The sequence below is a fragment of the Trachurus trachurus genome (genome assembly GCF_905171665.1).
Source record: "Trachurus trachurus genome assembly, chromosome: 21".
Lineage (NCBI taxonomy): Eukaryota > Metazoa > Chordata > Actinopteri > Carangiformes > Carangidae > Trachurus > Trachurus trachurus.
In genome coordinates, this window is record NC_139899.1 from 1,462,579 (window position 1) to 1,477,630 (window position 15,052).

The 15,052-nt window shown below is 42.1% G+C and overlaps 1 protein-coding gene across 5 annotated transcripts in view; it reads right to left on the bottom strand.

Annotated features, from left to right (window-relative positions):
* Positions 1 to 14,645, bottom strand: part of tns1b (tensin 1b) — a 175,461-nt gene extending 160,816 nt beyond the window's left edge. For all 5 annotated transcript variants that reach the window (XM_083997171.1, XM_083997173.1, XM_083997172.1 and 2 more), the window contains exon 1: positions 14,508 to 14,645. In XM_083997171.1, the coding sequence (XP_083853297.1) occupies positions 14,508 to 14,522 (15 nt within the window). In that variant the 5' untranslated portion in view covers positions 14,523 to 14,645. The remainder of the gene's footprint in view (positions 1 to 14,507) is intronic.
* Positions 14,646 to 15,052: the final 407 nt, after the last annotated feature.

Below are 15,052 nucleotides of genomic sequence, written 5' to 3' on the forward strand. Positions count from 1 at the left end.
CACTTGTGATCCTGGGAACAAATGGCAGGTGAAAAGTTGTCTCACCCAGAACATGCAGGACAGGCAGACCCAGGTGCGCGCAGGTCCAGCCAGAGCTGTTGGCAGGCTGAGGGAGACAGACGGCATGGTGACGGACAGGAGTGATGCTGCTGCTGCTGCTGCTGCTGCTGCTGCTGCTGCTGCTGCTGCTGCTGCTACAGACCAGTGGGCTTCTTTAAATCTAATCCAGGCGTGAGAAGAGTTGCCCAATGCTGCAAAGCCATGACTATCCTGAACACAAACACTCTCTTTCTCCTCAGGCTCCTGCTTTTCTCCCTCTTCCTCACTCTGCTTTCTCCTCCTCTGTCTCTCCCCTCAACCTAAATTGGATCCTGACTGCCTCTGCCTCTGTGCTCACTCTCCCTCTCTCTTTCCCTCTGCCGGGGGAAAGTTTCACAAAGCTTTTTTTTTTTTCCTGGGGGGGGAGGTTGGTTGGAGGGGAGGGTTGCTGCCCCCACCTCTCCACAGGAGCAAAGGGGGAGGGGATAGTCCACTTATTATCCATCTTATTTTGCCCCTCCTCTCGCTCTCATCCCTCTTTACCCCACTAAGTCTCACCACTTTTAATTTCATTCATTCATTCATCCTGCCGCCCCCCCCCGCTCGTACCCCCTCCACCCCTCAGCATCCGTCGCACTACACCTCCCCCTCTCTCCATCTCTCTCTAGCTCTCTTTCCCTGTGTATTTTGGTACTGCACCCATTTTAATATTTCATAAACTCTGTCTCCTCTTGTGTTCGTCCTTGAGACGAATGTCCACTGGCGTTTCTCTTGACACCGGGAAAAGCAATACTTAAATCACCGTGGAGATCAGAGAAGACACCTGCTGCAGCTTCACACCGTCAGTCCTCGTCCAGAATCAGCAAAGAAAAACTGACGAGTTCTTCTCTCCACACTTTTCCACACCAAATTTCAAACTGGTTCCATTCGAAAACAAATATGCTGCAAGTTTAGATACTTATCATGAAACTTAGTAAAGATGTTTCCGATTCATATTTTTTCCATGGAAGCCCATTGAAGTTAAAAACAGAGCCGGCAGACAGGAGTTATGGCAGCACCGATGAAAAGACAAAGCAAAGATATAATTTAAAAAATGAAAGACTAAAGATGTAAGATTAAAAAATTTTTTTGAAAAGCAGCTGCAGCTTTTAATAAACATTACACAAGCTGGAGGAATTAATGAGCGCATATTGGGGATTTGTTGCCAGCAGCAGGATAGTGTTTGTGGGATTGATTTAAAATGAACTGCAGTGTGTTTGTGCTCTCCGTGAAGAAGGAACATGTCACCCAGTGCAACAGTGTGGTTCACTCACATGTTCTGAATCGTTGTTAGGACAACAATGGAGGCCTGTGGCACAGAGGAGTAAGATATCAGACTCTGGATGCATCAGTCACAACAACTCAGTGTTGGTTTTGGTCCTCTTTGTTAATAATAACAGAAATAGGGTTGCAAAGGGGCGGAAAATTTTTGTTAAATTTCCAGAAACTTTCCATGTGAAGTTAAACTGGGGAATTTTGGAAATATTCCAAATTGGAAACTTTCCATGGGAATTATGGGAATTTATGGGAATTAACTGGAAATTGGGGGTAATTTAAACAAACTGTATCATATCCAAACATAAATGTAAATATTTTTTTTGTCATAAGCAGACATCCATGCAAAATAATACAATTAAAAAGCATGACATTTCAACAGATTTATTTGTGAGTAGAACTTTATCAAGTTTTAATTCTTGTATGAACAATCAATTCTTTTACTGAACAACAAAAACATGAATGTTGAAATCATCTGTGCATGTGATGGAGGAACGCACGGTGCATGTAGGGGGCGTGGCCTCAATAGCCCTGCAGTAAGCAGTGTGCTGTGATCATGTGATTGTGATTGAGGAATAGCATAGATATTCAAGTGTACTTGCATTAAATCTGGTTGTTTTAGCCAAGATTATGCTACAATATATTTCCCCCAACTATATTTAAGTTCCCTGTTAAGGGCCAACCTGCAATTTTGTAAATTTCTGATTTATTCCCGTTTATTCCCATATATTCCCATTAATTCCCATGGAAAGTTTCCGACTTTGAAAATTCCCAGAATTTTGCAACCCTAACAGAAATAAACAGTATCGCCAACTTTATCCTTTCGCAATGTCAGACTCCACTTCCTTGGCCTGAGAGTGAAAGCCGTATCCTGAAGGATCTACCTCTGGCCCCAAACACAGCCTCCTCCCTCTCCTCCATCTTAACCCCTTATAAAGAACACAGAGGGGCCAGGAAGTACAACCTGCTTCATTAAGTTCTCACTGCTCATCAATGACCGTGTTAGCCCCATGCGTGACTCTTCATCCCTTTGTGTGGGTATTTCACACACACACACACACAGGGAAACACTACTTGCACACACCTAGCGCAGAACCTCCACACACACAAATGTGAGAATTAGCTCGTTGTGGGCTACACACACACACATACACACCTTTAAACACTCCTGCAGCTGTAATTTTCTAACATACATACAAAGATTGTGATGTGACAGAAACATGTAAAGTCCACACACACACACCCACTGCTTCCTGAAAACATAAACACCCGGTTTAAACTACCACACTCGCCACATGTATACACATAAACATGCACCAATAACCCTCCATTTGCCCCCCTCCACATCTTCACATCTTTCTCACACTCTATATAAATACACAAACCCACCTACACACACAGACACATACAAACACACTCACCCAGTGGCACAGAGGATTAATCCCCTGGTATTTCCTGCAGGCCACCCCTACAGAGACAAATTCACTAAAGGAGACGATTTTAGACAGAAAAAATTAAAGGCCTAATCCTGCACCGACCAACGCACACACACAAACACACATTTAGCAATATATTTGGTGGAAGTGTTATGTTTTATGTTGTTTTGACACTTATTTTCTACTTCTGGGTGTTGAAAATCAAATTTGAAACAATAATACCAACCACATGTTAAGATGTACATTTTCAGAATTCTTCCCTAATGGGACCCAGCAGTCAAAACATTATTTTTATATGAAAGGAACAAACTCAGTGTGTGCTATACAGCTGTAAACAGGGCTGATGAGAGTCAGGAGACTGAACCGAAACATAAGAAGAAGCGGGAGAGACACTTTAACTGCAGTGCATCATTATGAGCAACAACTGTACACATTACACATCATTACACTGCAAAAACTCAAAATCTTACCAAGAATATTTGTCTTATTTCTAGTCAAAATGTCAGTTCTAGTCAAAACACATCTCATTATACTTAAAATAAGACTCATCACATTAAAAAGTAGCTTGTTTTAAGACACTTTTCACTTCTTTCTAGCATATTTTCACTTGAATTAAGTAGAAAAATCTGAGTTTTTCTTTCTTATTACAAGCTCAAAAAACTTGCTTTCACTGGCAGATTGTTCTACTTATTTCAAATAAAAATTAGTTTGAAACAAGCGAAAATCATTTTTAGGTGATGAATCTTAATTTAAGAGAAAAGAGATTAGTTTTGACTAGAAATGAGACATTTTGACAAGAAATAAGACAAATATTCTTGGAAAGATTATGAGTTTTTGCAGTGTAGATGTGTTGTTATTTCATCATGTCAATACATATTGCAATACAACAGCTTGCCTAAATTCATTCTATTTATCTAGGTTTCACTTCATACACAAAGTTATATATAACCATTGGAGGCTATTTTGGAGCCAAACACAGAGTGACTGACTGAATGACTGTGCATTTGAGTGGAGTCCAGCAGAGCTTAGTTGTACTGAAATTAAAACTTAACAGCTGGACACTGTGTTCTTTCTTGCTTTGCATGAAGTCACATCGTCCAGTTACTGTGCAGCCGATGAAGAGAGCATAAGAGAAGTGAGGTCAATCAAGTCTGTGTGATTTTCTACTAAAACAGAAAATAAATAGACTCATCACATCAGATATCGTGACATCATGACTAGGACAAAGTGATCCAGGACTGTATGTGTCATTCTGGCACGACCCTGATGACAGACTGTATTACCCCACTGACATTACCCCCCCCCCCAAAACAAAAACACACAGCTCACACAACAAGTGCAGCTGCAGCACCCACTGGTGGTCAGTCAGCAAACTGCCCCCACATTCAGTCAGTCGGACACTTGTTCAGTGACACATTTGTTATCTTATATTTTCAGGCATGGGAGGTCCTGCCGGGGTAATGAAGTAAGTGTAGAGGAGGGTGGTGGTGTAGCAAAAGGGAGGACGGGCATATTTCCAAGTCTAATCAGATCAGTCGTAGGATTTGTTTTAGTACCTCTTTAACCTTGACCATTTCTGTCTTCTTTTGTAAACCAGAGCAGAGTGAATGTCCAGGCACAGGGACAATTAAGAAGATTAAGCTGTGTCAGGTCACTGTCCTTGAACCAAGTAAAGATGGGTAAACAGCTGGGACAGAACAAGGCTGGACTTCCTCTGACAATAGACTCAGGACCGAAGGGGAAAAAAAGGATTGAGCAAATGACAGCAATGATTAAATTAGTAGACAGAGACGTTTAAGAGAGAAAAAGCACTAATATGGGTTCCTAGAGTACAAATAAACTGATAGATTGATAGTAGCTTAGATAAACAGAGATGGATAAGTAAAGAGCGAGTGTGTGTATAAACAGCGGAGGGTGTGTTCTGTCATCTTGGCTGACGTCCTAGAACCTGCTAGATGAAGGGGGAGTTCAATTGTTGACAGACAGAGGAAGAACACACTCCAGCAGGCCCCCCCAACACACACATACACACACAGAGACATAGAGACATGCACACACCCTTTCCCACCCCCATGACTCCCATCTGTTGAAAACAATACAGAGCCGGGCCCTCCCTCCCTCTGCACAACACTCACATGTGCGTGCACGTTTTCCCCTGTTCCGTCTCTCTGCTGCTGTGAGGAAGAGCCGTCCACACACAACTCAACACAACACAACACACTGACCCACAGAAACAACAGTGACACGGCTGCATCACACGGTGTGACGCCTCTTTGATGAACTGTCAGGTATAGAAACACTAGAGGTGACCACCTGTTAAAGGGATACGCCAACATTTTTTTTGTCGTGTCTTGTCCATGACCAGCAGATAGACACCATCCTTTCGACTGTGCGTGCAATAACAAGGGAGATAGAGCCGTATCGCCCGTAATTAGCTTAGCTCAAACACTGGAAGTGTATAGGTAGTGTTAGCCTGCCTCCACCTAAAGTCATCAGAGAAACTCTTCAGCAACTCTAAATGGAAACCGGCGGGCTGATCTTCGTCTCAGAGCTGACAAAACTCTCCAGTAAGGCATCTTGAGCGGTCAAATGCCGGTAACGGGACGAGATCGGTCAAAACGGAGGGTTCAAGCAAAGACGGTTTATTTTGGTTCAAGCTAGCTACATCGAGGGTAGGTTAGCTTCCTATTTCAAAGTAAAAGCACAAATTCTATCGTCATGGTTTTCTGTATGTAAAGGGCAACGGGTGTTATATTTTGTGAAAGTAACCGGAAGTGCGTTGGTCACAACGGCTAGCTTGAGTAGCGCCGAATTCGTCCAAACAAAATTGTAAACAGCTGGTATTTAGACAAATTAACGACACACTGCTGATCTAAACGGCTACTTTCTCGTCTAAAAATGTTTGAAATGTTGATAAAGTGATATATTTACAGAGTTTAGAGCTAAAATGAAATCAGCTTCTGACTGCTGATTTCGGCTCGGGTAGGAGGCAGGCTAACACTACCTATACACTTCCAGCATTTGAGCTAAGCTAATTAAGGGCGATACGGCTCTATCTCCCTTGTTACTGCACACACAGTCGAAAGGATGGTGTCTATCTGCTTGTCATGGACTCTGGAGTGAGGCAAGACACGAAAAGAAATGTTGGCGTATCCCTTTAAATCTGTATAAAATCAAATCAGCAATGGGTGCACTGATTGCGACTGCTTAGGAAAACTACTCATTTCATTGTCCATTTGCTGTCAGAAGAAAAGTAAAAATGTATGAGTTAGTGCAGCAGAAAAACAGCTGCAGAGCACAAGGGCGTCCACATCCTGTGACTTTGACATTTTAACACAAGCTGTTGCATGATACACACACATGCTGAACAAAGAGGGAGCTCAATGACATTAATAAGTGAGAGGGAACACTTAGACTGATAAAAAGCACATGCTGATCAGACAAAGAAAAGACTTCTGATGTTGGACAGGCCAATACAAATAATGGAGAACTTTTCAACAGACCAACTGACTTAAAATAAATAGTATAAATAGCTGCTGCCATAATTGCCGTATTAAGTTTACACTTTTTCTGTGACAACTAAATCCTGCATGTTTGGATGGTGTGTCCAGGTGGGTGTGGCTTGGTGCCTGAACACAATGACTGCTTTGTTGTGACATCACAATGTTACAGAAGTCCTGACGTCTTGTTTTAAGCCTCAGTTTCTGAACACAGGCTGCGAGCATTTCTCTGTGGACTTATAATAGAACCTAGATCTGGTTTATGATCAAACAACATAAGGGCATCTACCTTTAAGCTGTATGGGGGCTCACAAGTGCACATGCAATCAATATGTGCACTTGTTTCTGTTGCACCTAAGCTGCCAAAAAACTCAGTCACTGCACATGTCAATCTAAAAAACAGCTCAACGAGTTCAGTACAAAACCAACATTTAGAATCTCTCACAGACCTAAATGTAATCTTGCTCATGTTCATTCAATTAAAGGAGACATTATGTCCCCTTTTCCACAAATTAAAATAGTTCCCAGGTGTCTTAAAGACATGTCTGTGACATGCTGTGGTCAAATACCCCAAGGATCAAACATCACAGCTCTTTTCATCCTCTCAAAACAGCCCTGTTTAGAACAGCCTGTCCCTTTAAATGCAAATGAACCACTGCTTGCCCTGCCCCTTCTACCAGTCCCAGGTAGGGGTGGTATTATGCAAATTCAAATCCTAGTTACATCACTGGAAGACAACTGAGGGAACAGCTCATACCACATGGATTTCAACCCAGGAAGTCTGAACATTACAGATTTTTTTTGTCACTTCTCACATTTTGGGGACCAGAAGGCAAGACAAATACCTAAATATATGTTAAAGAGCCTTCAAAAAGTGATATTTCCATAATACGTCCCCTTTAATACTTTCTCTGCTGTGTGCATTACTGTCATATTCTCATGTTCAGTCATATACCTCTACCACATGAAGTTAGTCCACACTAAATTAAAGTGAAGCTGGAGATATGGACAACACAATTGCAAATACTGCGCTGGGAAGAAGCTGCGTTTCCACAGCAACCGGTTTCTGGTCTCTTTGACATCACCTCCAGACACGGCAGCCATCAAAGCACCAGCAGAGGAAGATGTACATCACCTGGAAAGGCAGATGCATGCTAAAGACCCTAGATAAATCTGTGTCCAGACAGCCAGCCATTGACTAAAGACACTTTCTGCTTCAATTAACGTGGAGTTTGAAGGCCGTGTGTAGCTGCAAACCTTGTGCGTGCCAGGGTGTGAGTACTTAGACAATGTGCAGTGACTGCATTTGCAGGATTAATGGCTCTGTTCATCAGCACAGCCCTAATATCAGGAAAAGTCAAACTGGCAATATCCTGACTCCTGTGTTCGTGTGCTCTGCGTGTGTATGTGTGTGTGTGTGTGTGTGCCCTGGTGTCTTTATCTTTCCATCCTGTTTCAGTGTCTGTGCTCATGCCAGGCCCTTTTACTGACTGTGTGTTACGCAAGCAGTACATTTATTTCCATTATCACTGACACTGACAGACCTCTTGGAAACTGCACATGGAAACGTCAGGGCATTTGGGAAAAGGTTCGTGCAAAAGATAAAAATCACAATGTTTCATACAGTATATCCAGTGTAAGAGGCTTTAACTCTATCAGTCAAACTGAACATGAGCATGACTATGCTACAAAACCAACACCATAGCAAAAGTTGTAATCTGTGCAAAGTAAAGATTTTCTATATGAATGGTCTAAGAAATCCACAGAATGAATTTAAGTATAAAGGAAGACAGGCCTTATGCATAGTGGTGCTCCGAGCTAAATGCTAATAGTTCATAATGACATTACACAAATTATGGTATTATACAAATGTAACGGTTACCATGTTCAATGCCTTAGTTTACCTTGTTAGTATGCTAACATTTGCACAGAGTGCAGCTGGGGCTGATGGGAATGCCATTAGTTTGAAGGTTGGGTCAAAAATTTAATCTTGAGTATGACGGTGTCACTGAGACTCATGGATGTCAGAAACGATTTCCATAGGAATCCATTCACCTGCTGTTGAGACACTTCGAGGTGGACCGGTCAACAGACTGAACAACAGACAGTCACATCCATACTGTGGCTAGTAATACTGTCATTTGTCTGGACCAACCCAAAGCTGATGCAGTGCTGCTCCCATCAATAAGCATCATTTGTTTTCTCTGTTCCAATCAGGAAAAATAACTGAACGCCACTAATGTCAAGTTCAACGAGCGGATGCATGGGTCTTAAAATTGAGAGAAATGGAAAATAAAACAACAAAAAACCACTCAAGCTGAAACCCGCCTCCTAATTTATGATATTAAATTTAAAAGATGAACTGTACCGTCTTTTTGCTTTTCCCTTGCCTCCAAAATGGGAAGATGCAGTGGAAGAAGAATTTGAGCCAACTGAAGACTGTGGTGAGGCACCAACCTAGTCCGCCCATTCTCTCCTGAAAAACCTGCTCACGTCCTCCTGTAGCTCTGTATCACTGCTGTGGCTCCTTGCTCAGCACCAACCCCTCCCTCTCTAGCCTGTCCTTCAAACCCTGTCTCCAGTTATGTAGGACCTCAGTGGTTAGTCGTGGACTGAATCCGGGGATAGTTTCTCATCTGATCCAAGTAAATGGAGCCTTTTCCTTCAGTTTCAGACACTACAAGTTCCCTACAAGTGCAGTTGGGATCATTCCTAATACATCCTTCCCTTCTCATCCCTACAGCATCCCTGCATCCTCTATCCCATCCCCTCTTTTCTCTGGATGCTGCAGGTTCTCCAATTCAAAGCCTGAGGAGGAAAAAGATTAGGAGAGGGGAAGACAGAAGTGGGCGGAGGTGGGGTGGGTCAGGCAGAGCCGTCTGGTAAAGAAGGAGGCACTTATAGTGATGGAAAAAGGAGGGGGCCTGCAATTTAATGTAGAAACGAGGGGGGAAGGCTTGGAGGAGAGAAAGAACAATGAATATGAGATGTGGCGAGTATACACAGTAAATTCTCTGCCATTTGAGTGAAGCTGTAAATACAGATCATGAGGCAGGTGCACCCCAACCGATAACAGTGTCATAGTAACAGGAGGACAAGATAATAAAAGAGTGACTACATTCATAAAGTGAATGTGTGTTGGCAGATAACTAATTACTGTTGGTGCATTTGTGGCTGACAGGGGAGCCCTAATGAAGATGGGCAGTCTGGGACCAGTCATAAATGCTCCACAGAGCATCTGCGTGCACTGGGAGAAATCAGTTACTGCAGCACTGACACATCTGTCCAGACCACATCTGTCTGCAGGTGTGGTTTCTCTTTGATGAAATGGAGAACTGCTGAAATAAATTGCTCCAAAGATATCCCCATCTCAACATTAAACCACAAAACCTACAGTATGTCTCCAAAAGCAAAAGGAGACACCTTAAAGGGACTACGAGGAGTTTCGGAAAGCAAAGTGTTTTCACACTACATTTCCCATGAGCTTCCACGTGCACGGTGAAATTCTTGGACCAGCGCAAGACGGATGAAAGCGAAAACATTTGCAAAGAATGTTTCCATTAATCAAGAATGAAAGTCGGAGGTTCGAAGACGATCAGATACCGTCGTAGTTCCGATCATAAACGATGCCAACTAGCGATCTGGACGAGTCGACCACTAAATAATAACAAAATAACTATAAAGACAGAACAATATATTTATCGAAAATGGACCCATTAACACGTGTGGGTAACGTAGATTCATCCACGTTAATATGAGACTCTTTTATAACCAAAACTTCTCGAGGTCTCTTTAAATTGATGTCAAACCCTGCTGATGAAGTGTGCAGTATAACCTTGTTGTCGCCGCGAGGTAATTTCTTTCTAGAAGTATTCGGAGAATCAAGCCAGAACGTTTGGCTCTGTGTCCTGGAAAATGTCACACCAGCTGAATATCCTTACAGAACAATACAGGCCAACATTGTTCCAGCTCTGCACATGAAGCTGCAGAGGAAGCTCCCCCTCTTTGTTTTCTTTCAGGGAAACGAGAGGAGGAAGCCTCTGACTTTTTGGTGAAAACACGGTAAGATAGGCCTAACGCACTATTTGGGTGTATTCTTAGCTGCTTCCTGTTTTTCCTGCAGCCAAGCCCTTTTTCCACAACTCGCTCCACAGCCAAAAAAAAATCCTTACAAGGTGCTGGAAAGTGCAACAGTTACACTGCAACATGCAGGTGGTTCATTCAACTATTTACAGTACAGCCTGCTCTGCTCTGATGCAGTGGTGTGTACTGAGCCTTTGTACAGACAGAGCAGGTGTAATGGAGTCAAGAGGAGTAACAGTATATTCTCAGCTATTTAAAGGGGAGCTGTAATGAGGCATACTGATTGATTAGTTGGCACATACCCATTAATACTTTTGCATCAGATGATAACTGGGGAATAGAAAAACTTGGCAGTATATACAGTTAATTTGTAAGTTAAATTAAGTTACTCAAAAATAAAAACTTTGTGCATCCATCTCCCAGCACTAATTAGTCAACTGTGCACCCAAATTACTTTCTTCCATGAATCCTACAATGTCACAAACTCAGTTCAAAAGCTGGATTGCTTGTTTGTTAATCCAACAACAAGTTCATTAAAGAATACACACAGTATTGACGTATGATGATCATCTGATCTGCACATGATGAGCTGATAGCAGATATCCTGTTCCTCGCTCACAGACACGTGGGTGAAGCTGAAGCTGAGCGCCCAGGTGAAGGCATGACCGATCCTGCCGATCCTCTTCTTGTTGAAGAAGATTACACAATACTGGCACAGGGACAGAAAAGAGAAGTTCCACAGAAGGCGTGGGGACAATATCATGCGCACTTCCTGCCTCTCTGCAGAACAAACAATGGACCAGTTTCAAGTCTCGGTCTAGAAACATCAGGTCTGTTGTCTGTTCTAGGAAACTGGACAAGAGGTTAGAGAGTTAAGGGTCATTGTTCCTGGGATAATAAAGGGGGAAGTGACTGGTCATGGTTATAATGTGGGGTGTGGGCAGGAGGGGGGTGGTGGCTTTTTTGGTCACAGCTGGCGGTAAACATTCACCTGTTTAAACAGTGTTTTTATCAATTACATGCAGCCTCTTTTTAAAATGACTAATAAAAGAAAAACATGTTTGCCTGCTGATGTCTCACCTTTAACTGGGACCTAAATTAATCCAACATCACCCTTACAGAAAAAAACACATGAACTTCACATGTGAATTCCCATGTGAACCCATTTTCCACATGTGGTAACATGTTTACCACATGTATGACCATGTAGAGACACATGTGTAAAACATGTTACCACATGTGGAAAATGGGTTCACATAAAAAAAATGTGTCTCTGTATTATATGCAAGTAGCTTAGTTATATTTTGTCTCTACACCATGATTGATTGTAAATGTAACAGTTGCAAGGGGGTAGGTTCCTCATAAGCTCTGGCTTCTTACCTATCCTTTTCGTATGTATGTATGTATGTCTGTCATTCATACGAAATAAAAACAATCAATCAAAAAATAAAATTGGGCCAAAACCACATGTTTCACATGTGCAAATAACATGATTCCCATGTGCAAAATTTTGCACATGTGAATCACATGTTAAGTTCATGTGGTTTTTCTGTACGGGCAAATTTGGCATTTATGTAAAACAATAAAATCAGGTCAATACATGTCTGTTGAATTCAAATGTTCGAATGTAGCACTGACCAGAGTCAGTCAAGAGCCAGACACAGTGCTGCACTGCAGCTGACTGCAGACTGGCTCTCACCTTATTCCATTTCATATGCATTTCAGCTGTCCATAGCGCAGTGCCAAGGTTTAGCTGAGCTCTAATGACATCATAAAGCCAGGCAGACGCCATGGCAACTGGAGGAGACTGTTACTGCCACAAAATGAACTGACATTGAGAGAGTATTTCCAGAGTCTGTCGGTTGTTACTGCTGCCACTGCTGAACTGCTGACTTCTAAAATAAATGAAGTCAAGTAAAACAGCTAAAGGTAGCATTAGCATGGGAGACCCATTTGTTTAAATATTACATTTCATGTCACTGCCTGCATCAAAGTGGCTGTGATTAATGCAGAAATTATCTCCTGCCCCTCCCACTATTGATCCATGGCATCCACTTTTTGTGGATGAACTGAGAGCTTTGGCGAATGTGAGCACATGGCACAAAGCCACAGGGAATTAAGTGAAAGCTCATTTCATCTTTGAACATAACAAAGACACATTGCTCTATCTTAAGTCGGCAGATGGAAACATTTTTGGCAAAGTGGCAATCATGGGGAATTTAAGTCTGGATTGGTGACAAAATGAAGTGCACAGTAGAAGAAGAAAAGCTATAATCCTAACTGTTAACCCAAAGCCTCTTTACACCGACTGAGGCACAAAGAACTACAAAGCTCCCTGGTGGCAAGTTCAAATCTCCGTGGCTGTGTGCAAGAGATACAGTAACCTCAACTGATAATGATGTTGTCTGGCAAGGAAATGTAAAAAGATGCATAAACTGATGAAGTAAAATCTATCATCCATGAGCTGCACTACTTATGTGTCCAGGGTCTCAGGGTCTGAACCCAAAATATTCTTGCCATGAGGCTGCTGGCTGGTCTAGTACAAATCTGTTTCAATTTTCCATTAAGTAATTAATACTATAAAAGCTCCCAAACAAATGATTTTCTCTGCACCACTTATGTGATTTTCTTTCCTGGTGTTCCTCCATAAAGTTTATAGAAGTGAGAAGAATGCATCACATAGTACATGCAAATAGAGATGGTGGTTTAAAGTATTTACATGTCCTTTTACAAGCAGAAATTCTCACTATTCATCATCTACTTGATCATGAAAACAGGGGGATTTCTGACATTTTTGTTGATGAATATGGCCTCTGTGCAACTAATAAATCAGAGGAGTAGAAGTTAAATTCCATCCTTTGTGAGGAGTAAATTACAAATTCCACAGAGCAGGAGTGAGCTATTTAACCTTTAATTATCATCTACAGAGGCACCCGCCACACACAAAATAGCCCCAGTGACCATTTCACCTTTGGAGCAGCAATTATCAACCTTGCCTCAAACACCAAAGGCCTCTCAGCAATCATCAGCTGCCTCATAAAAGCCCCAGATGGGGCAGAAATGAACAGGATCTGGGCCAAGGTGATGAAAAGTTCTGAAGGTGTAGGGCTGGCTCCGTCTCCCTTCACTTAATAAAGAAGCTGCAGGATCAGCCGCTAAGTGCATGTGTTATTTCCAAAACTTTGACACCATTTATTATGTCTTCTTTATATCAGTGGGCCTGACATGAAGACATTCAGATGTGAAAATAAAAAAGTCAAAGGCTAAATGAAGGTTAATTTAAAAGCCCTGATATTCTCTGTATAAGAGTCAATGGAAACAGTGATGAGCAGACAGCCCCTTGTAAAACACTCATCAGAGTGAAAGTGATTGCACAGCTATAAAGTAATTAGCTGTCCAGACACCATACGAGAGGACAGGACAAAAGAGAGACAGAGACAGACCCACATATGGACAAATGGACAAAGCACTGACTGTTTCTGTCATAGATGGAACCACAGACACTCGACTCACACAGACACAGAGTTTTAATAAGAAGTTTGTCTAGTGGGAGCTCGGTGGTCTATAGTGGTTAGTTAGAGTATATCCCATGTTGGCATAAGCATGAAGCGCTGATCATCGGTTTGACTCCTGACCAAGACAATCTATTCACCCAGGCTACTAATAAAGACATTACATGCCCAAGGGAAAAAACCTTGGTCTGAGAAAAGAAACAAATCGGCTCCTACCCATATAGAAGTGTAACATGTGACATATTGGTCCATATCTTAAAAGATGATTAAATGTTAAAACTATATGATGAATTTTTACATAATATCAAAATCTATTGACAGGCTTTGGAATTAATGTATATTTATGTGATAAATGTCTATAATATTAGCATACATCGTACATAAATATATTTGCATGGCTGATATTAATGCCATTAATGTGCTATTTACATCACACAAATGTCAAAAACTGAACCAAACAGTAAACAGATTCAGAACTGGGTTTGGTTTCGTAGCTCACAGCAAAAAAAACAGGCCAACCCAGCGGCAACGTCTTCAGCTTCAACACTCTGTGACTGACCTCGGGATGGGAGCGAATCTCTGACCACCCACAGTCACGACTGACAAGTTGAAACAGCACTCACCAGCCAGAGGGACATCGCAGAGTTTTCTTTGAAGACACCTGGGGCAGTAAGTCCCTCACAGATCCAGAGCGGTCCTGAACACCTACCTAGCTTTTCTCAGATTAACAAGACTATGTTATTGTCTCTCCCCCCAAAAAAAGTTGGATCCACTGACCAAAAAGAGCCTCACAGTCTGGCCCTTATCCTGACACACTTCCTGAACTGCATTGTTAGCAAGCAGAGGAGGAAACACGCACACACACACACATGCACACACACACACACAAAGCCGGTGTCAGGAGATCACAACATGGAAAGTGAAAATACCAGGAGCTGTTGTTTGCTCTCTGAGATTTTTAATTCTGAATGATTTTTTCTCGTGCTGCAGCCAAGCTCAGCGTTCAGACCAAGAACAAACTGGACTTCCATGACAGTTGAATGTCCTGTGTAGCTTCACAGAGAAAAAAATACACAGAGAACACGCACAGTGAAAAATATAAGACTCAAGTTTCTCTGTGACACCTGGCAGACTCAGGTTCCCAACCCGTGGGTCACTGTTGTCAATA